A 25,477-nucleotide genomic window follows, 5' to 3' on the forward strand; every position below is an offset into this window, starting at 1 on the left:
TTGAATTTCTCTACTACACCCAACGGTATAGCAAATGCAATCCCAAATATTTACACCCCTTAATGTTAATGTATAAAGGGAAAACATTTAAATGATCATTTTAATCTTAAACGTTTATAATAAACAGAATCGTGTCAAACTGTGAGCAAGTAACACATCTTATATCTTTTTTCTTACAGCTCTAGTGTCACAGTTTGGTCCGCTTTTGCAACCTGGGTTTCAGGGTTTATGGGTTTTTGGGTTTATGGGTTTATGGGTTTATGGGTTTATGGGTTTATGGGTTAATGGGTTAATGGGTTTATGGGTTTATGGGTTTATGGGTTTTTGGGTTTATGGGTTTTTGGGTTTATGGGTTTATGGGTTTATGGGTTTATGGGTTTTTGGGTTTATGGGTTTATGGGTTTATGGGTTTATGGGTTTTTGGGTTTATGGGTTTTTGGGTTTATGGGTTTATGGGTTTATGGGTTTTTGGGTTTATGGGTTTATGGGTTTTTGGGTTTATGGGTTTTTGGGTTTATGGGTTTATGGGTTTATGGGTTTATGGTTTTTTGGGTTCATGGGTTCATGGGTTTATGGGTTTTTGGGTTTATGGGTTTATGGGTTTTTGGGTTTATGGGTTTATGGGTTTATGGGTTTTTGGGTTTATGGGTTTATGGGTTTTTGGGTTTATGGGTTTATGTTTTTTTGGGTTTATGGGTTTATGGGTTTTTGGGTTTATGGGTTTTTGGGTTTATGGGTTTATGGGTTTATGGGTTTATGGGTTTATGGGTTTATGGGTTTTTGGGTTTATGGGTTTATGGGTTTATGGGTTTATGGGTTTTTGGGTTTATGGGTTTTTGGGTTTATGGGTTTATGGGTTTTTGGGTTTATGGGTTTATGGGTTTATGGGTTTATGGGTTTTTGGGTTTTTGGGTTTATGGGTTTATGGGTTTTTGGGTTTATGGGTTTATGGGTTTTTGGGTTTATGGGTTTTTGGGTTTATGGGTTTATGGGTTTATGGGTTTTTGGGTTTATGGGTTTTTGGGTTTATGGGTTTATGGGTTTTTGGGTTTATGGGTTTATGGGTTTATGGGTTTATGGGTTTTTGGGTTTTTGGGTTTATGGGTTTATGGGTTTTTGGGTTTATGGGTTTATGGGTTTTTGGGTTTATGGGTTTTTGGGTTTATGGGTTTATGGGTTTATGGGTTTATGGGTTTTTGGGTTTATGGGTTTATGGGTTTATGGGTTTTTGGGTTTATGGGTTTATGGGTTTATGGGTTTTTGGGTTTATGGGTTTATGGGTTTTTGGGTTTATGGGTTTTTGGGTTTATGGGTTTATGGGTTTATGGGTTTATGGGTTTATGGGTTTTTGGGTTTATGGGTTTTTGGGTGTCTGGGTTTCTGGGTTTATGGGTTTTTGGGTTTATGGGTTTATGGGTTTATGGGTTTTTGGGTTTATGGGTTTATGGGTTTTTGGGTTTATGGGTTTATGGGTTTATGGGTTTTTGGGTTAATGGGTTAATGGGTTAATGGGTTTATGGGTTTATGGGTTTATGGGTTTTTGGGTTTATGGGTTTATGGGTTTATGGGTTTATGGGTTTTTGGGTTAATTGGTTAATGGGTTAATGGGTTTATGGGTTTATGGGTTTCTGGGTTTATGGGTTTTTGGGTTTATGGGTTTATGGGTTTATGGGTTTTTGGGTTGATGGGTTTATGGGTTTATGGGTTTTTGGGTTAATGGGTTTATGGGTTTTTGGGTTTATGGGTTTATTGGTTTCTGTAAGTATTCACCATGTATATATAATACAACTTCTTATTCAAATTTGTTTTGTTTTACTACTGACTTTTCAGTAACACTTACAATAAGGTTCTTTTTGGTAACATATGATGTTGAAGGATTTTAACATGCCAATGGGAAAGGAAAATAATCTTGAATTAAGGTTCACCTTTTTCTTAGTCACTCAATTCAAATGTTCTTACCCCATTGGCAGATTTTTTTTGCTTGTTTTAAGCAGAAATATACTGAAATGTCTCTTCTTTTACTAAAAACAGGACTTATTTTCTAAGGTCATTTTGCTCATCGAGAAAATGCATCTTGATTCAAGAATTTGTAGACAATTTTACTGGAAAACAAGAAAAAAGACTAAACATTTTACATTTTACAAGCAAATCGTTAACAGTGTATTTTTATTATAAATATTCCTTTATTATGCAAGGTTCTGTCAATACATTAAACATTATTAGTTAAATCATTAGACACAAGTCAATAGTCAATATGAGAATGAAGAGATGAGTCCTCATGTATATTCTTCCCTGTCTGGATTCTGACATCGCCACACATCTATAAGACCCTTAAACCTACATGATCCAGTTCACTAGAAGGGCCTGGGCTAGTTTTAGGAGGCCATCTATCAATGGTTTCATTCAACACAGAAGTGAAATCTCCTCCCCACATAACTTTGGAAAGAAAGACATAAATGCGTTAGAACGGTTTCATAAAGAAACACAAGAGTAATAAAAGTATAAACTTAAAATTTTCACATAATGGGATTCTCACAAATGATACCCAAGAATTTGAACAGTTGCAAACATTGAGAGAAGAAAAACTAACTTCAAGTGCATCCAGTTTAACCATCAGATTTAAAACTCAAAAGTACATTTCTTCTTTTCTTCAGTTTTTCTTCTTTCTCACACAAAGATCAACAATCATATACAATACAGCCAATTGCAGACTGCAACAAGTCTATCAAGCCTATGTTCAGTTATCTTCTCCAGAACGAATCTCTCTCCCAACGATGAAAGCTCTTGCTCCGGTGAAATTTTTTTCATTTTTGCCTTCATTCTTGCTCTCAACACAACCGGCCAAAGGCGATTCCGTGCTTCTCTGTCGACCGCAGTCAAGTCCTTAAACCTTAATCCCTTGGTGGTCAGATAGTTTGATCTGACATACAAACGCAGGCACCATCTGCGGCTGTAATTCCTGCATTTCTAGCATTTTGTTTTCTTTCTGCAGAACCATTACATCATCGTGAACTGAGGTAAGAGATTTGCTCAAAGCTTCAATGTTGGAAGAGTTTTCTTTAGCCTAACCATGATTTCAATCTGATCGGATCACTCGTTGATTTTCTCAGAGAGAATTCGGATGATATCTTATCCTGCACGTCACTCAAAGTTTCTCAGTTTACAAAACCTGTCACAGCGTCATCTTGACGCTCCTCCCGCTGGATCTTGTTCTCATAGCATCAGAATCAACTCGACATTAGTGATCAAACATATGTGTAAGACATCATATAAAACTGTAAAGTGTTTATACTTTTCTTTGGGTACATTGACAACAAAACGTGTATTTGTAAAAAAAAGAAAATATACAGGGTGCGCTCTCAGCCATCACTGTCTGTAATATATTTCTGAAATCACATCACAATATAAAGACTAAAACTCAGTGAATACATCACAGAAACACTCAGATCTGTATACTGTGCTCGGCTATAGATCATTCCACACCACCAATAAAGTGTTTTTGTTATGAGTGGGCTTTGTTAGTATTCATATTTATTTATATATTGATCAATACTTTGCTCATTATATGTTAACAATTATTTACAGTTTTCTTTCAGGAAAGTTTCTGCATCACTGAATCTCTGAGCTTATTAAATCAGTTCATGTTAAAGACAGAACACATGACAGACATATGATGTGTAACTGTGAGCTCATGTTGATCATAGTCTGAACCATTTGATTAAGAAATGACCAATAAAACATATGAAGTTTGATCACATTCTTTGTTCTAGTTGCTTCAGAATATTTCACCTTGATGTCCATTATAGGTGTTTGGTGTTTATCTCTCCAGGTGTGAAACACATCAATATTCATCATCACTTACACTCCCTCACATGTGGAAAAAGTCATTATATTGTTTTATGTCAACGATCATTTAAGCATCAATTTGTCTGATGCCTAAAACTATTATTTTTTTTATTAGTATTTTATTTTAATTTCATTCTTTATTAAATGAACTTTAAAGCAGTAAATGTAGGTGTCCATTGACCATGTTATAATATATTGTGACCAGACACACATCAGACTTTAGGAGCTCAGAGATACAGGATGATACACAATATGAGATCAGAATGTTATACAAATGGAAATAATGATAAATAAGACACTTTTTAGCGCTTCACAGCCGTCAGCGGTGATGTCACAGTCTTCATAGAGAAAAAGGCTCAGATGATCTTTACTGAATGAAGGGAATCCTTTCACTCTTCATGTGATTGTTTCTGTCGAGGCTCAATACTGTAAAACATTGAGGAGAAACATCAGATATGATATTAATATTCACTCATCTCAGTCATTATCAACATCATGTCACAATGACTTTATACTTACAAATCATATTAAATTAATCTGAGAGAGAGAACACAATACAAGAAGTGCAACCACACCAACATTAACACAAGTGTGAGTACAAAACATTTCTGTCACTTGTCCACTGTCAATAAATCTACTTAAAAATGTCTCGCAAACAAATATGTATTTTTGTATACACTGAATAAGACTAGTCCTAAAATGTGTCTAATAAAGATTATTTTGTTGACTGGATACTTAAAGGAACAGTTCACCCAAAAATTAAAAGACTACTATGGGAGTCAATAGTGACCCACAACGGCTGAGTTACAAACTCTCGTGTTTATTTGTGTTCAGCACAACAAAGAAATGTATTCAGGTTTATAACAACTGGTCCCTAAAAAAGAAAATTATTTAATCATTTACACCTTGTGTCATTCCAAACCTGTATGACTTTCTTCACACAAAAGATATTTTGATAAAACATTTGTCCCCATTGTCTTGTCATTGGTTTTGTATCCATACAGTAGAAGTTTATGGCTACCGACAGTTTTCTGTGTTTTGCAGACGAAAGTAAGGTTGGGTGGACTTTATTTTCTTAGTTTTTTAATATATAGTATCTAAAAACAAATAAAGTATTTTTCATCTATTGCACGAGAGCAACAACAACTAAAATAAAACTATTTTAAAGCGTGAGGTCACTGGTAGTAAAAGAGCAGCAGGTGGATCTCTACAGCAGCTTTACGTTACTTCAGATCTGAAGCGAGTGTACAGACCAAACTTCACTTGTATTTACAACAAGTCCACTGAAAGTGTCATGAGCACTAATAGATGAAACAACAGAAACATGTGTCGAGTTTGTTTGTGACGGCCTACGACTTTAGAACAACGTCAATATATTTATTAGCCCACATGACCCGCGACTAGTCGATATCAAGCTTTAAATGAAGTGCCAGAGCATTCATGTCGACTAGTTTAAGCAAACCCTACAGTGTGGTTATAGTTTATAGAAATATAATGATTTAAAAATAATAAATAACTCACAGTAGTGTCTGTAGTTGACAGTGTGGATCCTTCAGTAGATCAGAGAGCAGCTTCACTCCTGAATCTCCTGGTTTATTAAAGCTCAGATCCAGTTGTGTCAGATGTGAGGGGTTTGATCTCAGAGCTGAAGTAAGAGCAACAAAACCTTCAGATCCAATACTGCAACTATACAGACTGAAGAGAGAAGAAAATAAATGAAATAATGACAATAACATTTAGACAATAATTAATAGTAAAATTATTTAATATTATAATGTCCCTTTTTAAAAGATACAAGTAATAAATTAAATGATTGTAAATCACTGTCAGTTTACAATAATATCATGAATAGTTTAATATGTTCAAGTTAGTTATTAAAATGATCTCAGTTTGGTGATAATTCTGTATGAATCTGAATCAACAGAGAGTCATTGACTGACAGTCACTGTTGAGTCTCTTACATATAAAGATGATTCTGATAAATTTATGAAGACCTTCATTTACATAATACATACACATGTTTAACTTTATTGCTTTAAGGATTTTCTTACTTTAATGTCTTCAGTTTACAGTTTGTATTCTTCAGTCCATCAGAGAGCAGCTTCACTCCTGAATCCTTCAGATTATTGTCACTCAGGTTCAGTTCTGTCAGACTTGAGGAGTTTGATCTGAGAACTGACGCCAGTGATGAACAACTTTTCTCTGTCAGATTACAGCGACTCAGACTGAGAGAGAAATAAAAAAACAAAAGTGTGCTAAAACTTTAGTAATAAATTTATAATAAAAACAAGTTGATCTCATTTCAATGAAAGCTTGTGTCATGATCCTGCCTCTCCTTGTCTTGGTTTTCGAGTCTTGTAGCAGGATCATGTCAGTCCCATGTGTTTTGTGTGGAGAAAGAGCATTGTTTTGGTTTGTCACGCCATGCTCTCTCTCCGGTGTCGTCATTTAGCCCCGCCCCCTTGTTTCCCTGTTAGCGGTCCATTAGAGTTTAGTCTTGTCACTGGCCCTGGTCCATCTTCCCCTTAGTGTTTCAGTCCCCTCACCTGCCTTGTGCAATCCTCCTGTTAGCTTTCCTTTAGTATTTCATTCATGTCACCTGCCGCCACTCTCCCTGTGTCATCAGTCCTCGTCAGTGTTTCCCTTTTTCAAGCCCCAGTTTCCCTCTGTCTCTGTCGGTTCATTTAGCTCATTTACTCTTCCTAGTCTGTCTTGCTTACCCTGCCTTGTATTGGATTACCCGTGTTCCTGTTTCCTGGATTCAAGTTTGTGGACTTATAGTTTATTATTATTATTACCACTTTTTTTTTGTCCCCCATGTGGGACGTTTTAGTTTTCAGTCTTGTCTTGGTTCATGTTTTCCCCATCGAGGGTCTTTGTTTAAATAAAGTTTTATTATTTAGCAAACAGCTGCCTGCGCTTTGGTTCTGATAACCGTAACAGCTTGAAAACTTCTATGAGTGACAGTGAACTTCAGTAAAACATGATGTGTGTGTCTAGAAACACAAGAACAGTATGTCATGTTAACTTCATGTAAATGTAGAGAAACCTTCTGTATAATATAATTACATTTATTAATTGAGGAATTTTTTTTATCCAGAGAGACTTACACATGAGATTAATACAAGAAGAATGAGTTTATCAAAGAGAAAACATAATACAAGTAAAGTGACTACATCAAATTTACACAAGAACAAAAGTGAAACAGCAAAAATACTCGACAGTCACTTGAATTCAACAAAATCGTTTATAACTAACTAATTTGATCAGTAACTCACTGTAGTTTGTGTAGTTGACAGTGTGGATCCTTCAGTAGATCAGAGAGCAGCTTCACTCCTGAATCTTCTGGATTATTTCTGCTCAGATCCAGTTGTGTCAGATGTGAGGGGTTTGATCTCAGAGCTGAAGTCAGAGCAACACAACCTTCAGATCCAATACTGCAGTTACACAGACTGAAGAGAGAAGAAAATAAATGAAATAATGACAATAACATTTAGACAATAATTAGGAGTACAATTATTTTATATAGTTAATTATACTTTAATACATTTTTCAATTATTATTCATCAATTTATCAAATTATGTCCCTTTTTACAAGATACAAGTAATAAATTAAATGATGATTGTAAAGCTCAATAATATCATGAATAGCTTAATATATTGAAGTTAGATATTAAAATGATCTCAGTTTGGTGATAATTCTGTATGAATCTGAATCAACAGAGAGTCATTGACTGACAGTCACTGTTGAGTCTCTTACATATAAAGATGATTCTGATAAACTTATGAAGACCTTCATTTACATAATACATACACATGTTTAACTTTATTGCTTAAAGGATTTTCTTACTTTAATGTCTTCAGTTTACAGTTTGTATTCTTCAGTCCATCAGAGAGCAGCTTCACTCCTGAATCCTTCAGTTTATTGAGACTCAGGTTCAGTTCTGTCAGACTTGAGGAGTTTGATCTGAGAACTGACGCCAGTGATGAACAACTTTTCTCTGTAAGATTACAGCGACTCAGACTGAGAGAGAAATAACAAGATAACAGTGTGTCACAATGTTATTAAGACACTTATGACTGTTTTCTGACTGCATGATGGATCTTTCTGATGTGAATAAAGCTGCACTTGCCACAGAGATGAATAACAGGCAAAGCATTAACAGATGGATCTTTAATGATCACTTCTGATCTCATTTCTATGTTTCAGGATATCGTGTGAAGCATCAAGGTGTTGAGGGAACAAGGACAGAGAACGTCTCGGTTACGTATGTAACCTCCGTTCCCTGATGGAGGGAACGAGACGTTGTGTCGACAGAATGGGGTTTGACTTGAGAACCTATCATCTCTGACTGACTTGAACAGGCCAATGAAAATTGGCGAATGAAATTTGCATGCCGGACTCCGCCCCCGGATATCCGGGTATAAAAGGGAGCCGGCGTGCTGCATTCATTCACCTTTTGTGCTGAGGAGCCTGAGGATCGTGCCCCGACTGCTGCAGCAGGCGGCCAGCGTTGTGGCATGAAGGACACCCTTTCTGTCGGTCCCTCGACGTTGTGTCGACAGAATGGGGTTCCTCAGAAAATGCCACAGCGCTGTGCCGCGTCACAATTCCTCGCGCGTGTCAGACGTGAGCGCTAGCATGAATTGCCTTCCAGTGGAAGGGAAGGAGTCCAGAGCTTTCTTCAAAAGATAGGAGCCCCTTCCACCGGCCGTCACGGACGGCGGCCTAGTTCTCTTAACAGCGAGAAGCCGCCCGGCACCGTAAGGGCCACTGGGAAGCGTCATTTCCCCCTGAGGGAACGCGCTACGGAGACCACTTCCTAGCGCAGGGAGGAGCTTTAGTGGAGATCCACACACGGTCTCACCGGATAGGGGAGAGCACGTGGGAAACATGCAGACACGAGAGGGTGTCGCGAGCAGGTGAAGTACACCTGGGAGAGGTCACGGGCCATCGAGTGAGAGCCATTCATGAGAAGACAACAGACGGAACCGCCCTGTGGGGGGGTTACTACGTGTGGAGCACTAGGCCTTGTTTGAGCCACTGCTAGAGCTCAGAAACAGGCCAAGGGAGGCAGGGCTGCTCCGCCTGGCCCGCCACCGAGGAGTGCTTAGTGATGGATGGAATGCCTACTTTTCACCCAGTGGGGGGAAGAGGAGAGGCTAGATAGAACGAGAAGAACACCAGGACGAGAAGAGGCGCCACTTAAATGCGTATAACCGCCTCATGGCCGGGGCCCTAGCCTGTACAATGGTTTCCACCACCGCTGGGGGTAGACCACCCAGGATCTCCTCGTCCCGTCCAGGAGCCAGACATGGAGGTTCCAGAGGTCTGGTCTTGGATGCCATAACGCGCCCTTCCCCTGAGAAAGAAGGTCCTTCGTCAGGGGAATCGGCCAGGGGGGAGTTGTCGTAAGGAGCATTAGCTCCGAGAACCAAGTCCGGTTGGGCCAGTAAGGCGCAACTAGTAGCACTTGATGCTCCTCTTCCCTGACTTTGCACAAGACGTGTGCAATGAGGCTCACTGGGGGGAAGGCGTACTTCCGCTTGTCCCGCGGCCAGCTGTGCGCCAAGGCATCCGTGCCGAGGGGGGCCTCGGTCAGGGAGTACTAAAGCGGGCAATGGGTGGTGTCCAGGGAGGCGAACAGGTCCACCTGTGCCTGCCCGAACTGCACCCAAATGAGCTGGACTGCGCGGGGGTGGAGCCGCCACTCTCCCCAGGGCGTCGACTGACGAGAGAGCGCATCGGCTGTCTGGTTCAGGTCGCCCGGGATGTGAGTGGCTAACAGAGACTTCGTCACCTGCTGGCTCCACAGGAGGAGGCGTCGGGCGAGTTGTGATAGCTGCCGTGAACGAATACCACCCTGTCGGTTGATATATGCCACGGCAGTCGTGCTGTCCGACCGGACCAGCACGTGCTTGTCCTGCACGAGGGGTAGGAACCTCCTCAGTGCAAGCAGCACCACCAACAACTCTAGGCGATTGATATGCCAGCGCAGGTGGGGGCCCGTCCACAGACCCGACACTGCGTGCCCGTTGCACACAGCACCCCAACCCTGCAGGGAGGCGTCTGTCGTCACCACGACACGCCTCGAAACCTGCCCAAGAGGGACCCCTGTTCGCAAAAAGGTCCATGGGGTTAGGGTGCGCCGGCAGAAGGGCGTGATCGCGACGCGTCTGCTGCCGAAGTGCCACGCACTCCAGGGAACTCTGCTCTGTAGCCAGTGCTGTAGCGGTCTCATGTGCATCAACCCGAGGGGGACCACCCCCGCCTAGGACGCCATGTGTCCCAGGAGCCTCTGAAAAAGTTTCAGTGGGACCGCTGGCTGCTGCCTGAAGTTCCTCAGGCAGGTCAGCACCGACTGGGCACGCTCGGAAGAAAGCCGTGCAGTCATGGAGACAGAGTCGAGTTCCATACCGAGGAAGTGGATGCTCTGCACGGGGGAGAGCTTGCTCTTCTCTCGGTTGACCTGCAACCCCAAATGGTCTAGGTGCCGGAGCACCAGGTCCCTGTGTATACACAACAGATCTCGCGAGTGTGCCAAGATGAGCCAGTCGTTGAGATAGTTGAGTATGCGCACCTCCTGCTCCCTGAGGGGAGTGAGGGCGGCCTCCACGACCTTCGTAAAGACTCGTGGAGACAGGGACAGACCAAATGGGAGGACGCGATACTGATATGCCTGTCCCTCGAAAGCGAACAGCAGGAACGGCCGGTGACGAGGGAGGATGGACACATGGAAGTACGTGTCCTTCAGGTCGATCGCCATGAACCAATCCTGACGTCTGACGGACGTCAGAATGCGCTTCTGCGTTGGCATCCTGAACGGCAGCTTGTGTAGGTGCTTGTTCAGGGTATGCAGGTCCAAGATGGAATACGGGCTGTAAAACCCAGAGTACATCTCGGCCAGAGGGACGAGCTCGATCTCCCCTTTCGCCAGAAGGGTAGCGACCTCAGCCCGAAGCACGGGAGCATCTACCCCTCCCACTGAGGTGAAGAGGATGCTCCGAAACTTGGGTGGGCGCTTGGCGAACTGAATTGCATAGCCGAGACGGATGGTTCTCTCTAGCCACCGTGCTGGTCTGGGAAGAGCCAACCAGGCTCCCAGGGACCGAGACAGGGGGACCAGAGGTTCGATCTGATTCATTGTCCCCGTGGGGGGTGGTTCGATGGCTGGCAGTACGGCTCCCTCGCCGTGGGGGGGACCCCGGGGAGGAGGTTCATGCATTCATTCAGTGGTTGGGATTCTTGTGAAGGATTTGTTTAGATATGATGTGGTATCATTTATGGTGACATTACTTTGGAATATCGCTGTTGTTTGGCCGGAGGAAATTTTGCCATAACCGAGGTTTTGTTGAAACGCCGCCACTGTCAACTACATCAAATTTACACAAGAACAAGAGTGAAACAGCAAAACATAAACAGCAAAAATACTCGACAGTCACTTGTGATTATTAAAAAAGTGAGTTTATAACAAAATGATAATTAGATCAGTAACTCACAGTAGTGTCTGTAGTTGACAGTGTGGATCCTTCAGTAGATCAGAGAGCAGCTTCACTCCTGAATCTTCTGGATTATTATAGTTCAAATCCAGTTCTGTCAGATGTGAGGGGTTTGATCTCAGAGCTGAAGTCAGAGCAACACAACCTTCAGATCCAATACTGCAGTTACACAGACTGAAGAGAGAAAAATAAATGATATAATGACAATAACATTTAGACAAATATTAATAGTACTATTATTTAATATATTATTCGATTAGTATTCATCAATGTATCAAATGATGTCCTAATAATGTGTTAATAAATGAAATTATTTTAAATAATAGCTACAATAATCGCATGAATGAATATGTATGAATCTAAATCAACAGTGTCAGGATATGCGGAAAGCAGAACCCAAACTGTCACGATTGTCAGCTGGAGTGCCCATGAACTCCAGTAGAGGGCACTTCACTCAGGCCTCTGGCATTTGTGTCCATTCCAACTCCATTTCCCATAACCCCATGCTAATCACCACCAGGTGTTCCACATTACCACTCCCCTATATTTACTGTATTTGGATTCTCAATGATTGTGAAGTCTTGTTTAGCCTGTCTGACATTTCCGAGCATTTCCCTGTGTTTGTTCCTTCCGTGTATTATCTTGGATTTGTTATATTGACTGTGATTCTCTGCTGCCTGCCCTGACCTCGGCTTGTTAGTGTTATAGATTTTGGATATTCCCTGACGCTGTTCTCTGATCTCTGCTTGTTTGACCTTTCTTATTAATAAAAAACTGCATATGGATCCGAACGTCTCCGACTCTATGTTACAGAAGACTTCGCCATACCAGGATCCAGCAGCCCGGTACCCTCTCGTTACTGAGATGTCTGTTCCCACTTCTAGGTCAGCATGTCAACTATCCAGCGCTATCATTGACCCAGTCGATCAGCTATTACACCTTCGTCAAGGAGGCCAATCTACTGAGGAGTATGTTAAAAATTTCTTAGAGATAGTCTATCAAGTACAGTTCTATGACAAAGTTTTGTTTAAGGACTTGTTCCGTTTCGGACTCAATGACCCAATTAGGTCATGGTTACCTAGAGGGGAGTTTAATGGCAGTTTAAGGGACATCTTCGACTATGCAGTGATGTTATGTGACTCTCCGTTCACTGTGGGAGAGGCAGAGGACAGTGTTGAAACCCCAAAGAACTTTTTTGGGGAGGGGCGGCAACTGCTACAGAACCTTCGGAGGTTTCAGTAGTATCCACCTATGGGTAGTATCCACCCATGTCCTGTCCCATCACAGCCATGGAGACCATCTGTGAACTCTGTGCCTACCTTGTCACGGCTATGGAGGCCATTTGGGAACTCTCTTACCGCCTTCTCACGGCCACTGAGGCTGCCATTCATCTGTTTATGTTCTCTGTTTCAGTCCTACCTGACTAGACTTGATCTCATGTGCCATCGACTCCACTATGGTGGTCCAGCTCCGGCACTGCCTCGGTCCACGCTCAATCCACTTCCATGTGGACTAACAAGGATGATGACACAGGGCAGGTGAAGGGAATGAACACTAACGGGACAAGCATGAGCAGAGAAGGAGAGGGGCGGAGCCAAAGACGTGACCTGAGAGAAAGCACATTATGTCGTGACCGCCAATAATGTGTTTCTCTCCACACAAAACACTTGATACTGTCATGATCCTGCCCCAAGACTAGAAAAACCTGACAGAACCATGATATCGTCTCGGTTATGTATGTAACCTCTGTTCCCTGATGGAGGGAACAAGACGTTGTGTCGAAGCCGACAGATGGGGGTTCGCCCTTGAGAACCAATCATCTCTGACTATTTTGAAAAGGCCAAGGAAATTGGCGAATGAAATTTGCATGCCGGGCTCCGCCCCCGGATATCCGGGTATAAAAGGGGAGCCGGCTTGCTCATTCCTTCACCTTTTGTGCTGAGGAGCCTGAGAGCATCTCGTGACTGCTGCAGCGGACGGCTATTGTCGTGGCAAGAAGGACACAACGTCTTGTTCCCTCCATCAGGGAACAGAGGTTACATACGTAACCGAGACGTTCCCTTTCTGTCGGTCTCTCGACGTTGTGTCGAAGCCGACAGATGGGGTTCCTATTGAAAACGCCACGGCACTAGCCGCGTCACAATCTCTAGCGAAGCGACGTTGACCGGCCTGGGCGAGCCACACGTGAGCGCTATCACGAAATTTGTAACCTTCCAGTGGGCAGGCAGGGGCTCCCAGAGCTTTTGGCAAAGATGAGTAGCCCCTGCCCTCTGCCAACTCAGACGGCCCCATTGGCGAGCGCCATCCAGTCGTAGGGCTACTGGGTAAGCGCTGTTCCTTCAATGAGGACGTGCGCTACGGAGACCACTTCCCACCCTAGGGGGGAATACAGTGGAGACACCAACATGGTCTCACCAAATAGGGGAGAACTAATGGGAGGTATGTGCGGAATGCCGCAAGGTGGATGTCCACCTGGGGGAGGTCATGGGTTGCCACGTGGGGAACCATCTCATGACGACATCTCAGACGGAACCACCCTAGTGGGGGGTTACTACGTGTGGGGCACTAGGTCCGGTTAGAGCTATATGTAATAACTCAGCTTGATACCCGGCCATAGGCGGCAGGGCTGCTCCGCCGAGCCCGCCGCCCTGAGTGCTTATTGATGGAAGGACGGACTGCCTATTCTTCACCCTTGGGGAAAGAAGGGAAGCAGCCCATAGCGCACTGATCCACCTAAGAAGGGGAAAGGCGCTATGCGCAGGCGTACGCCCCACGACTGCTGGTCTCACCTGTTGGCAAGACTCGAGCTGCCGACTCCCCACGGAGGTTTGCAAGCCTCTGCGAGGTATAGCGTAGCCCAACCCGCAACTCTACAGATGTCTGCCAGAGAGGCGCACTGAGCCGATGCCCACGAGGAGGCCACACCCCGAGCGGAGTGTACCGTCACTCAAATGGGCACGGGCTAGGATCGGCACGCTGTAGTGACGGCGTGTGCGATCCGGCGCGACAACTCTCCTCGGAGACAGCACTCCCGTTGCTGACCTCCAAAACAGACAAGAGCTGCTCAGGGCCTTGAAGCCCTCCGTGTGGTTCGAGTAGAGGCGCAATGCGCTTACTGGACACCTCACGTACAGGTTGGGTCTTTCTCCCGGTGTGGGAGCGCCTGCAAGTTCACCACCTAGTTCCCAAAAGGGGGGCGGCGGAACTTTGGGCACGTAAGTCGGCCGGGGTCTCAGGATCACGTGAGAGTCACCGGGCCTGAATTTTGGCAATCGGTGGACACGGAATGCTTGCAGGTGCCTCACCCTCTGGATGGACTCGAGCCCCAGCAGGAGAGCCAACCTCCCTCGCAGAACGAGGAAGGGGCTCTCGGCAGGGCCCGAAAAAAGGGGACCCAAAGGTCCACCTTAAGGTCCAAAGAGGGTACGGGGCGCGGACGAGGCCTTAGCCCCTCGCGCCCTGGAGGAACCTAATAATCAGGTCATGCCGCCCCAGAGGCTCACCAGCAACTGGTACGTGATAACCGCGACAGCGGGTACCCACGTTCCAATGTGGAAGGGGAGATTACTCCCCAGCCTCTCCTGCAATAGGACAGCACGTTCCTGAGCGAGCAATTCCGCGGGTCTTCTCCTCGAGAAGAGCACCAGGACGAGAAGGGGCACCACTTAAAGGCATCCAGCCTTGTGGGCATGGCCCTTGCCTGAGTGACAGTCTCCACCACTGAGGGGGGTAGGTCATCCAGGAACTCCTCGTCCCATCCAGGAGCCAGACCCAGAGGTCCGGCTCGAATGTCACAACGTGTCCACCCCCTGCGAGTAGGCCCTTCGCCAGGGGATTTGGCCAGGGGGAGTTGTCGTCAGGAGTATTAGCTCCGAGGACCAAGTGTAGTTGGGCCCGTAAGGCGCAACTAGCAGCACTTGATACTCCCTACCCAGACCTTGCACAGGACCTGCGCAATGAAGCTCACTGGGGGAACCGTAGTTCCGCTTGTCCCGCGGCCAGCTGCGCGCTAGGGCCTCCGTGTCGAGGGGGGGCCTCGACCAGGGAGTGCCCAGCGTCGCTGGGTGGTGTTCAGGGAGGCAACAGGTCCACCTGTGCCCGCCCAAACCACACCCAAGCCGGCCGCAGTGGTGGAGTCGTCACTACCCACGAGGTGTCAACTGACGAGAGAGCGCTTGGCTGTCTGGTTCAGGACACCCGGTGGCCGTGTGAAATGCAGGGGCCTTGCCACCTGCTGTCTCCACCAGGGGTGGAGTCGTCACTTCCCACGAGGCGTCAACTGACGAGAGAGCGCTTGGCTGTCTGGTTCAGGACACCCAGTGGGCGTGTGACATGCCGGGGCTTTTCCACCTGCTGTCTCCACTGGAGGCTGCGCGCTAGGGCCTCCGTGTCGAGGGGGTCCTCATCCAAGGAATGCCCAGCGGTACTGGGAGGTGTTCAGGGAGGCGACAGGTCCCCCTGTGCCCGCCCAAACCACACCCAGGCCAGCCCGCAGGGGTGGAGTCATCACTTCCCACGGGGTGTCAACTGACGAGAGAGCGCTTGGCTGTCTGGTTCAGGACACCCGGTGGGCGTGTGACCTGCAGGGGCCTTGCCACCTGCTGTCTCCACGGGAGGAGGCGTTTTGGGCGAGTTGCGATGACTGCAGCGAGCGAATGCCACCCTGAGGTTTAGTACGCTACGCCGGTCGTGCTGTCCGGGCCAGTATGCTGGCTCTGCACGAGAGGCCGGAGCCTCATCAGTGCAAGCAGGACAGCTAGCAACTTGAAGGCAGTGATCTGCCAACGCAGGCGGGGGCCCGTCCAGCGACCCGACACTGCGCGCCCGTTGCACACCGCACCCGCACCCCGTAGGGAGGCGTCTGTCGTTCCACGACCGGCCTCAAGACCTGCTCGGGGTTAGGATGCGACGGCAGCAGGCGTAATGACGATACGCCTACTGCCAGTGCGCCACGCTCTCCAGGGAACTCATCTCTGTAGTCAGTGCTGTCGCGGTCCCATGTGCGTCAACCCGAGGGGGACAGGCCACCCCCGAGGACACCATGCCCAGGAGCCTGCTCAAGGTGCTGCTCAAGGTATGCAGCGACCCCTGGTTTTGGGGATGATGAAGTGCGGCTGTCGAAGCCACTGGACATCTCGGCCGAGGGGACGGTTCGATCGCCTTCGCCAGAGGGGTGGCAGCCCCGGCCTGGAGCACAGGAACAAGAGGATGCCTGAAGTCCGGCGGAGGTCTGGCGAGCTGGATCAAATGCCGAGACGGACCACACTCCCAGCCACCGTGATGGTTTGAAATGCTAACCAAGCACCCAGAGACCTCACAGGGGGGGCTGCGATCTACTTCATCAACCCGCGGGGGTTGGTTCAATGACTAGCAGTGCTGTTCCCCCCGGGGGAAACGGCTCCGCTAAATCACCTGCCAGGTGATGGCGCAGCTCGACGCACCGTCGAAGCGAGAGTGCTGAGGGCTGCTTTATACTCGTCATTGCGTGCCGCCACGACGCAACGTCGAGTTGCCGAACACCATCTTTCAGAGGGTGAGAGCGGCTGCAAGTGGGACCCAGAGAGAGACCTCTCCTTGTGAGAAGGCCTCCTTGTGAGAAGGTGTTTGGGACACGGCAGGGACCGCCCCATTCCGACCATCCAGCAACCAAGGCTGGGTCGGGCCCGATGGTTCAATCTCTCTAGGTGGTCCTTCTCTCGACGTCTTCCTCCGGGGGGCCACCTGCGGGGGCACCGGAACCGGAGTCGACGCTGGAGAAGGCCAGGGCTGCTGGGGGCAGACCACGTGCGAGACCTCGACGGCCGAAAGGCGGCCGGGTCACAGCAGGCCGGTCTGTTTCTACACTGTCAAAAGGCTGCTGGAGCAGTCCTTGACAGCGCCACCAATCAGCCGACCTTGCGAGAGGGGAGTCGGGAAAGTGGCCTTTCTCGAGCTCGCCCCCCTGCGCAAGATTGGGTCCGAGGCATCTTTCCGGGCCACTGATGTGGACATCGTCCGACCCAGCCTGCGCTGCCACCGCGGTCCCCGGAGGGCCAGTCGGCGGCGGCACTACTTGGGTCGGTCTTACCCCGTGGGGCTCTCTTTAGCGCCCTGGCCTGCAGGGTGGCCATGGCGTAAGAGTGGAGGCAGCTTGGTCCACGGCACTGCCAGCCTCAACACCAGCGATGTCGAGACCTTACATGCCCTGGACGGTGAGCCTAGGTCAAGCTCCCCAGGTGGCCGCCGTCTGCGGATACCCGCGACTGCATGCTCCACCCATGGTGCATTGACATAGTCCCTAGCTGCCTCCCCGCCCCGAGGGAAGAGAGGGCGATAGAGTCAGCTAGACGGAAGCGCGCCGAAGGGGGCGCTCCAGGTCCTACTGAACTCCTTATGCAGCTCGGTAAAACTTGGCACTTGAGCCGGGCCCAATGTGCGAGTACCCAGCCGCGAGCACAAGGGCTGCACCGCAACCTGACGCTCACGGCGGTCCGAGCGAGCATGGCTGACATCTTGATGTCTGCTCTCACCTGTGCTCGACCTCCCGAGGGAGGGAGCTTCAGGGAATCGCCAGAGTCTGATGCCAGCAGGTCGCGCTCCGATGTTGCAAGAGACACCTCATCTCCACGGCTCGTGTCCGAGTGCGTGGCTGAGCAATAAGATGGCTTAGGACCATCCTTGGGGACCTGCTAAACAAGCGAGACGGGGCGCGAGCGGTCCGCGAGCCGACCGGCTGACGGATTAACGCTCACGATAATCCCCACATCACCCTCGCTGCTCGCCGCCGCTGACGGCAGGGCCGTAGCCGCTGCGGTCACAGAACGGGAAGCAAACGAGGTGGTGGCTTGCTCTTGACAGAACATAGCCAACATGACGCAACGTCTGAATAGCCGTCCGCCCGCAGTGACGCAACGTCTGACTAGCCATCCGCGCGCAGTGACGCAACGTCTGAATAGCCATCCGCGCGCCGTGCGGGCAGGACGAATCCACGAGGCTGCCACAGTGGTCGGACCCCCGAACACTTGCGGCAACCACCGTGTCCGTCCCCGTCCTCGATAAGTGTACTGCACCCAAGAGATCAGCGGGCAATGCCACGCTGAGGAAATTGCTCTTTTAGAAAAATACCTCAGGAACTGCCAGGACGCCCAGGGGAATCTCCGCTGCACCGCGTCGTAGAAACCGGCAATTCGAAGAATGTCATCAGATGCGAAGGCTCCGAAGAACAAAAGGTGAATGAATGAGCACGCCGGCTCCCCTTTTATACCCGGATATCCGGGGGCGGAGCCCGGCATGCAAATTTCATTCGCCAATTTCATTGGCCTTTTCAAAATAGTCAGAGATGATTGGTTCTCAAGGGCGAACCCCCATCTGTCGACTTCGACACAACGTCGAGAGACCGACAGAAAGGGAAAGAGAGTTATTGACTGACAGTCACTGTTGAGTTTCTTAAAGATATATTTATGAAGACCTCTATTTACATAAAGCAATAAAGTTAAACTTGTGTATGTATTAAGGATTTTCTTACTGTAATGTCTTCAGTTTACAGTTTGTATTCTTCAGTCCATCAGAGAGCAGCTTCACTCCTGAATCCTTCAGATTATTGAGACTCAGGTTCAATTCTGTCAGACTTGAGGAGTTTGATCTGAGAACTGACGCCAGTGATGAACAACTTTTCTCTGTCAGATTACAGTTACTCAGACTGAAAGAGAAATAACAAGATAACAGTGAAGATATAAACACATGAAGAGATAATGTTTGAACAATGAGAATCAGCTGCACAAGAGCTGAAGCAACATCTGCACCTGATAGAGAATCATTGCAAGAACTGAACCCTGACATACAATTATAAATAAAAAAGTAATGAATGAAAATCAGAAAAAAGCCACAAGAGAGCAGCTCTCACTCTATAGATGCAGTGAACAATTCCATCATGTTTTATTGTGTCTCTGTAGGACATTAACTACAGTAATGTGGACTGTTAGATGTTCAGGTGAAACTGCAGGTAAATGACTCACTGAGCTGTTCTGGATGCTTTGATCACTGGCAGAAGCCTCAGAAGACCTTCATCTGATGGATCATATTTCCTCAGATTAAACTCATCCAGCTTCTCTTCTGAGTTCAGTAACACAAACACCAGAGCCGACCACTGAGCAGGAGAGAGACGGACTCCATTAAGACTAAACTCGTGTCTTCTGTTCACATATGTATGTACTTCCTGCACTAGAGAATGATCATTGAGTTCATTCAGGCAGTGAAACAGATTGATGGATTTCTCTGGAGAGAGATTCTCTCTGATCTTCATCTTAATGTACTCGACTATTTCCTGTTTACTGTCAGAGCTTCTTCCTGTCTGTGTCATCAGATCTCGTAAGATTGTCTGACTGGACTCCAGTGAGAGACCCAGAAGAAATCTGAGGTAAAGATCCAGGTGTCCGTTCTCACTCTGTAAGGCCTTGTCCACTTCACTCTTCAGTAAATCACTTACATTTGATCTAAATCTGCTGAAGGGTCTTGATGTTTTCTGAAGAAATGACAGAAACTTGAATAAAGCAGCGAGAAACTCCTGAACGCTCAGATGCACAAAGCTGAACACCTTCCCCAGGTTCAGTCCAAACTCCTCTCTGAAGATCTGAGTACAAACTCCTGAGTACACTGACGCTTCTCTGACATCAATGTCACACTCTCTCAGATCCTCCTCATAGAAGATCAGGTTCCCTTTCTCCAGCTGTTGAAAAGCCAGTTTTCCCAGAGACTCAAGACTCTTTCTAGCCTGCTGAAGATCTACCTCACATTTCCCATCATACTTCTGACTCTTCAGTTTGATCTGAAACATCAGGAAGTGTGTGAACATGTGAGTGAGAGTCTTGGGGATCTGTGCTGGACTCTCTGCTTCACTCAACATTCTCTGGAGAACAGTGGCTGAAATCCAGCAGAAGACTGGGATGTGACACATGATGTACAGACTTCTGGATGATTTCATGTGTGTGATGATTCTGTTGGCCAGACTCTCATCATTGATTCTCTTCCTGAAATACTCGTCCTTCTGAGGGTCATTGAATCCTCGTACATCTGTGATCAGATCAACACACTCAGGAGGAATCTGATTGGCTGCTGCTGGTCGAGAGGTGATCCAGATCAGAGCAGAAGGAAGCAGATTCCCCTTGATGAGGTTTGTCAGCAGCACATCCACTGACGCTGATTCTCTGACATCAAACAAACTCGGATTCTTTGAGAAATCTAGAGGAAGACGACACTCATCCAGACCATCAAAGATAAACACAACTTCATAATCATCAAAGTCTGTCGATCTCAGTTCTGTTGTATCTGTGAAGAACTGATGAAGAAGATCCATCAGACTGATATTTGTCTGTTTGATCAGATTCAGTTCTCTGAAAGGAAGTGGAAATATGAAGTGAAGATCTTGATTTGTTTTTTCTTCAGCCCAATCCAGAATGAACTTCTGCACAGAGACTGTTTTTCCAATTCCAGCGACTCCTTTAGTCAGCACACTTCTGATGGGTTTGTTTAGTTCAGGTGAGACTTTAAAGATGTCATTACATTTGATTTGTGTTTCTTGTGTCTCTGATCTTCTGGATGCCGTCTCAATCTGTCTCACCTCATGTTCATTATTGATGTCTTCACTCCCTCCCTCTGTGATGTACAGCTCTGTGTAGATCTCATTCACAAGTGTTGAGCTTCCTTGACTTGAGATTCCTTCATTCATTCTCTGGAATTTCTCTTTTAGTCTGGATTTGTGTTTCTTCATGTATAAAGGGGCAAATTCTGATAAACAAAGGGAATGTAAATAAAAATACATATATACGATTGGGAAAATTCTAAATTGTACTCATGTAAAACATGTATATTTTTCTTATTTATAAACCAAATTAATATTTTTGCCAAATCTGTTATTATATTTGACCTAAAAGTGTTTTAAGATGTTGATGATCATGACATTAGATGAACACAAAAAGCTTCATGGTTCTATTCTGTTGATTTATTAACTGTAAATGTATTTTTACTAATAATCATCAGTAAATACAGACACTGTGTCTGTTCGTCTGAAGGTAAAGTGATGTCATAGTCACATGACTGAGAGCTCTTACTGGTCTGTAGTTTGTAAGCGAGGTCTGTCTGCTTCATCTTCCTCAGGACGTTCAGTGTGATCTTCAGAAACATCTCTCTGACTCTGATCTGATCTTCATCATCCTCCTCTTCTCTCTCAGAGCATGATGGGTAATCTGGACTCAGTAGACTCTTGAAGATCTTCAGCTCTTTCTTCATCAGAGAGATGAGTTTGTCCTCAAGCTCCTGAAAACATTGTTCAAACACACATGATTTTGTTTTCTTATGAGGGCAGAAAAAGGTTTTAATGCTCATTTTAGTGAACACAGTTTTTTCTAAATTGCTTGAACCTCATTTCATGAAACATGTAACACATTTAAACACTATAAACACACATTAAAACTACACAAACAAAATCATATTTTCTTTAATTCACGACGAGAGCCGTGAGGCAGGGCCGGTGGCGTGAGTGATAGTTGGAATCAGCTGTGCGCGCACCGGTCCCACATATCTCACGGAGGAGATCGTCTCGGTTACGTATGTAACCTCTGTTCCCTGATGGAGGGAACGAGACATTGTGTCGAACCGACAGATGGGGTTCGGCGCTGAGAACCTATCATCTTCTGACTATTTTGAAAAAGCCAATGAAATTGGCGAATGAAATTTGCATGCCGGGCTCCGCCCCCGGATATCCGGGTATAAAAAGGGAGCCGGCGTGCTCATTCATTCACCTTTTGTGCTGAGGAGCCTGAGAGCATCTCACGACTGCTGCAGCGGACGGCTAGTGTTGTGGCATGAAGGACACAACGTCTCGTTCCCTCCATCAGGGAACAGAGGTTACATACGTAACCGAGACGTTCCCTTTCTGTCGGTCTCTCGACGTTTTGTCGAACCGACAGATGGGGTTCCTATTGAAAACGCCACAGCACTAAGCCGCGTCACAATCTCTTGCGAAGCGACGTTGACCGGCCTGGGCGAGCCAAACGTGAGCGCTATCGCGAAATTTGTAACCTTCCAGTGGGCAGGCAGGGGCTCCCAGAGCTCTTGGCAAAGATGAGTAGACCCTGCTCTCGGCCACCACAGACGGAGGCCTTGTTTCTCTAAACGAGAAGCCGTCCGGTACCATAGGGCTACTGGGTAAGCGCTGTTCCCTCAATGTGGACGTGCGCTACGGAGACCACTTCCCACCATAGGGGGGAATACAGTGGAGATACCAACATGGTCTCACCAAATAGGGCAGAACTCATGGGAGGTATGTGCGGAATGCCGCAAGGTGGATGTCCACCTGGGGGAGGTCATGGGTTGCCATGAGGGGAACCATCTCATGACGATATCTCAGACGGAACCGCCCTGGTGGGGGGTTACTACGTGTGGGGCACTAGGTCCGGTTAGAGCTATATGTAATAACTCAGCTTGATACCCGGCCATAGGTGGCAGGGCTGCCCCGCCCAGCCCGCTGCCCTGAGTGCTTATTGATGGATGGACGGACTGCCTATTCTTCACCCTTGGGGAAAGAAGGGAGGCAGCCAACAGCGCACTGATCCACCTAAGAAGGGGAATGGCGCTATTCGCAGGCGTACATCTTACGACCGCTGGTCTCACCTGTTGGCAAGACTCGAGCTGTCGGTTCCCCACGGAGGTTGCAAGCCTCTGCGAGGTGCAACTCTACAAATGTCTGCCAGAGAGGCGCACTGAGACGGTGCCGAGCGGAGTGTACCGTCACTCCAATGGGCACGGGCTTAGGATTGGCACGCCGTGACGGCGTCTACGATCCAGCGTGACAACTCTCTTTGGAAACAGCACTCCCCGTTGCTGACCTCCATAACAGACAAAGAGCTGCTCAGGACCCCTGAAGCCCTCCGTGCGGTTCGAGTAGAGGCGCAATGTGCTTACTGGACACCCCACGTACAGGTTGGGTCTTTCTCCCAGTGTGGGAGCGCCTGCAAGTTCACCACCTAGTTCCCGAAAGGTAAGTCGGACGGGGTCTCAGGATCACGTGAGAGTCATCGGCCCTGAATTTTGGCAATCGGTGGACACGGAATACTTGCAGGTGCCTCACCCTCTGGATGGACTCGAGCCCCAGCAGGAGAGCCAACCCCCCTCGCCGAACGAGGAAGGGGGATCTCCGAAGGGCCCGAAAAAAGGGGACCCGAAGGTCCACCTCAAGGCCCAAAGAGGGTATGGGGCGCGGACGAGGCTTTAGCCCCTCGCGCCCTAAAGGAACCTAATAATCAGGTCATGCTACCCCAGAGACTCACCAGCAACTGGTGCGTGATAACCGCGCCAGCGGGTACCCACGCTCCAATGTGGAAGGGGAGATTACTCCCCAGCCACTCCTGCAATAGGACAGTACGTTCCTGAGCGAGCAATTCCAGGGGTCTTCTCCTCGAGAAGAGCACCAGGACGAGAAGGGGCGACACTTAAAGGCATCCAGCCTTGTGGGCATGGCCCTTGTCTGAGTGATAGTCTCCACCACTGTGGGGGGTAGATCATCCAGGAGCTCCTCGTCCCGTCCAGGAGCCAGACCCAAAGGTCCGGCTCGAATGCCACAACGTACCCATCCCCGCAGGAGTGGAGTCGTCACTTCCCCCGAGGTGTCAACTGACGAGAGAGCGCTTGGCTGTCTGGTTCAGGACACCCGGTGGGTGCATGACATGCAGGGGCTTTGCCGCCTGCTGTCTCCACGGGAGGAGGCGTTTGGGCGAGTTGCGATGACTGCAGCGAGCGAATGCCACCCTGGGGTTTAGTATGCTACGCCGATCGTGCTGACGACACGCCTGCTGCCAGTGCGCCACGCTCTCCTGGGAACTCGTCTCTGTAGTCAGTGCTGTAGCGGTCCCATGTGTGTCAACCCGAGGGGGACAGGCCACCCCAGAGGACACCATGCCCAGGAGCCTCTGAAACTCATTTCAGGGGACCGCTGGCTGCTGCCTGAAAGTTCAAGCAGCTCAGCTCTGGCTCAAGGTATGCAGCGCCCCCTGGTTTTGGGGAGGATGAAGTGCTGCTGAAGTAAGAGGATGCCCGAAACCCGGCGGAGGTCTGGCGAACTGGATCGAATGCCGAGACGGACCGCACTCCCAGCCACCGTGATGGTTTGAAATGCTAACCAAGCACCCAGGGACCTCACAGGGGGGGCTACGATCTGCTTCATCAACCCGCGGGGGTTGGTTCAATGACTAGCAGTGCTGGTCCCACCCGGGGGGGGACAGCTCCAATAAATCACCTGCCAGGCGATGGTGCAGCTCGACACACCGTCGAAGCGAGAATGCTGCTTTATACTCGCCATTGCGTGCCGCCACGACGCAACGTCGAGTTGCCGAACACCATCTTTCAGAGGGTGATAGCGGCTGCAAGTGGGACCCAGAGAGAGACCCAGCCTGCGCTGCCACCGTGGTCCCCGGAGGGCCAGTCGGCGACGGCACTACTTGGGTCAGTCTTACCCCGTGGGGCTCTCTTTAGCGCCCTGGCCTGCAGGATGGCCATGGCGTAAGAGTGGTGGCAGCTTGGCCCACGGCACTGCCAGCCTCAACACCAGAGATGTCGAGACCTTACATGCCCTGGACGGTGAGTCTAGGTCAAGCTCCCCAGGTGGCCGCCGTCTGCGGATACCCGCGACTGCATGCTCCACCCAGGGTGCATTGACACAGTCCCTAGCTGCCTCCCCGCCCCGAGGGAAGAGAGGGCGATAGAGTCAGCTAGACGGAAGCGCCGAAGGGGGTGCTCCAGGTCTTACTGAAGTCCTTATGCACCTCGGTAAAACTCGGCACTTGAGCCGGGCACGGCTTGGAGTCGCGCCCGGACCCAATGTGCGAAGTACCCAGCCGCGAGCGCCAGGGCTGCGGTGCACCGCAACCCGACACTCACGGCGGTCCGAGTGAGCATGGCTGACATCTTGACGCCTGCTCTCACCTGTGCTCGACCTCCCGAGGGAGGGAGCTTCAGGGAATCGCCAGAGTCCGATGCCAGCAGGTCGCGCTCCGATGTTGAAGGGACACCTCATCTCCAAGGCTCGTGTCCGAGCGCGTGGCTGAGGAATAATAATACAATTTAATTGGCCTTTTCAAAATAGTCAAAAGATGATAGGTTC

At 48.2% G+C, this 25,477-nt stretch overlaps 1 protein-coding gene across 4 annotated transcripts in view; it reads right to left on the minus strand.

The window, feature by feature from the left end:
• Window positions 1-3,267: 3,267 nt before the first annotated feature.
• The window catches only part of LOC306891679 (NLR family CARD domain-containing protein 3-like), an 87,753-nt gene continuing 65,543 nt past the window's right edge, over window positions 3,268-25,477 (minus strand). For 3 of the 4 annotated variants that reach the window (XM_079452143.1, XM_079452141.1, XM_079452142.1), the window contains 6 exons: window positions 11,347-11,520; window positions 7,697-7,870; window positions 7,125-7,298; window positions 5,898-6,071; window positions 5,368-5,541; window positions 3,268-4,272 (listed from right to left, as the gene is read on the minus strand). In XM_079452143.1, the coding sequence (XP_079308269.1) occupies window positions 4,236-4,272; window positions 5,368-5,541; window positions 5,898-6,071; window positions 7,125-7,298; window positions 7,697-7,870; window positions 11,347-11,520 (907 nt within the window). In that variant the 3' untranslated portion in view covers window positions 3,268-4,235. Of the gene's footprint in view, window positions 4,273-5,367; window positions 5,542-5,897; window positions 6,072-7,124; window positions 7,299-7,696; window positions 7,871-11,346; window positions 11,521-18,850; window positions 19,025-19,340; window positions 21,109-21,431; window positions 21,637-25,477 lie in introns of all 4 variants that reach the window. The other variant, XM_079452146.1, reaches the window with a different exon arrangement.

Source organism: Barbatula barbatula (assembly GCF_947034865.1).
Source record: "Barbatula barbatula genome assembly, chromosome: 3".
Classification (NCBI taxonomy): domain Eukaryota; kingdom Metazoa; phylum Chordata; class Actinopteri; order Cypriniformes; family Nemacheilidae; genus Barbatula; species Barbatula barbatula.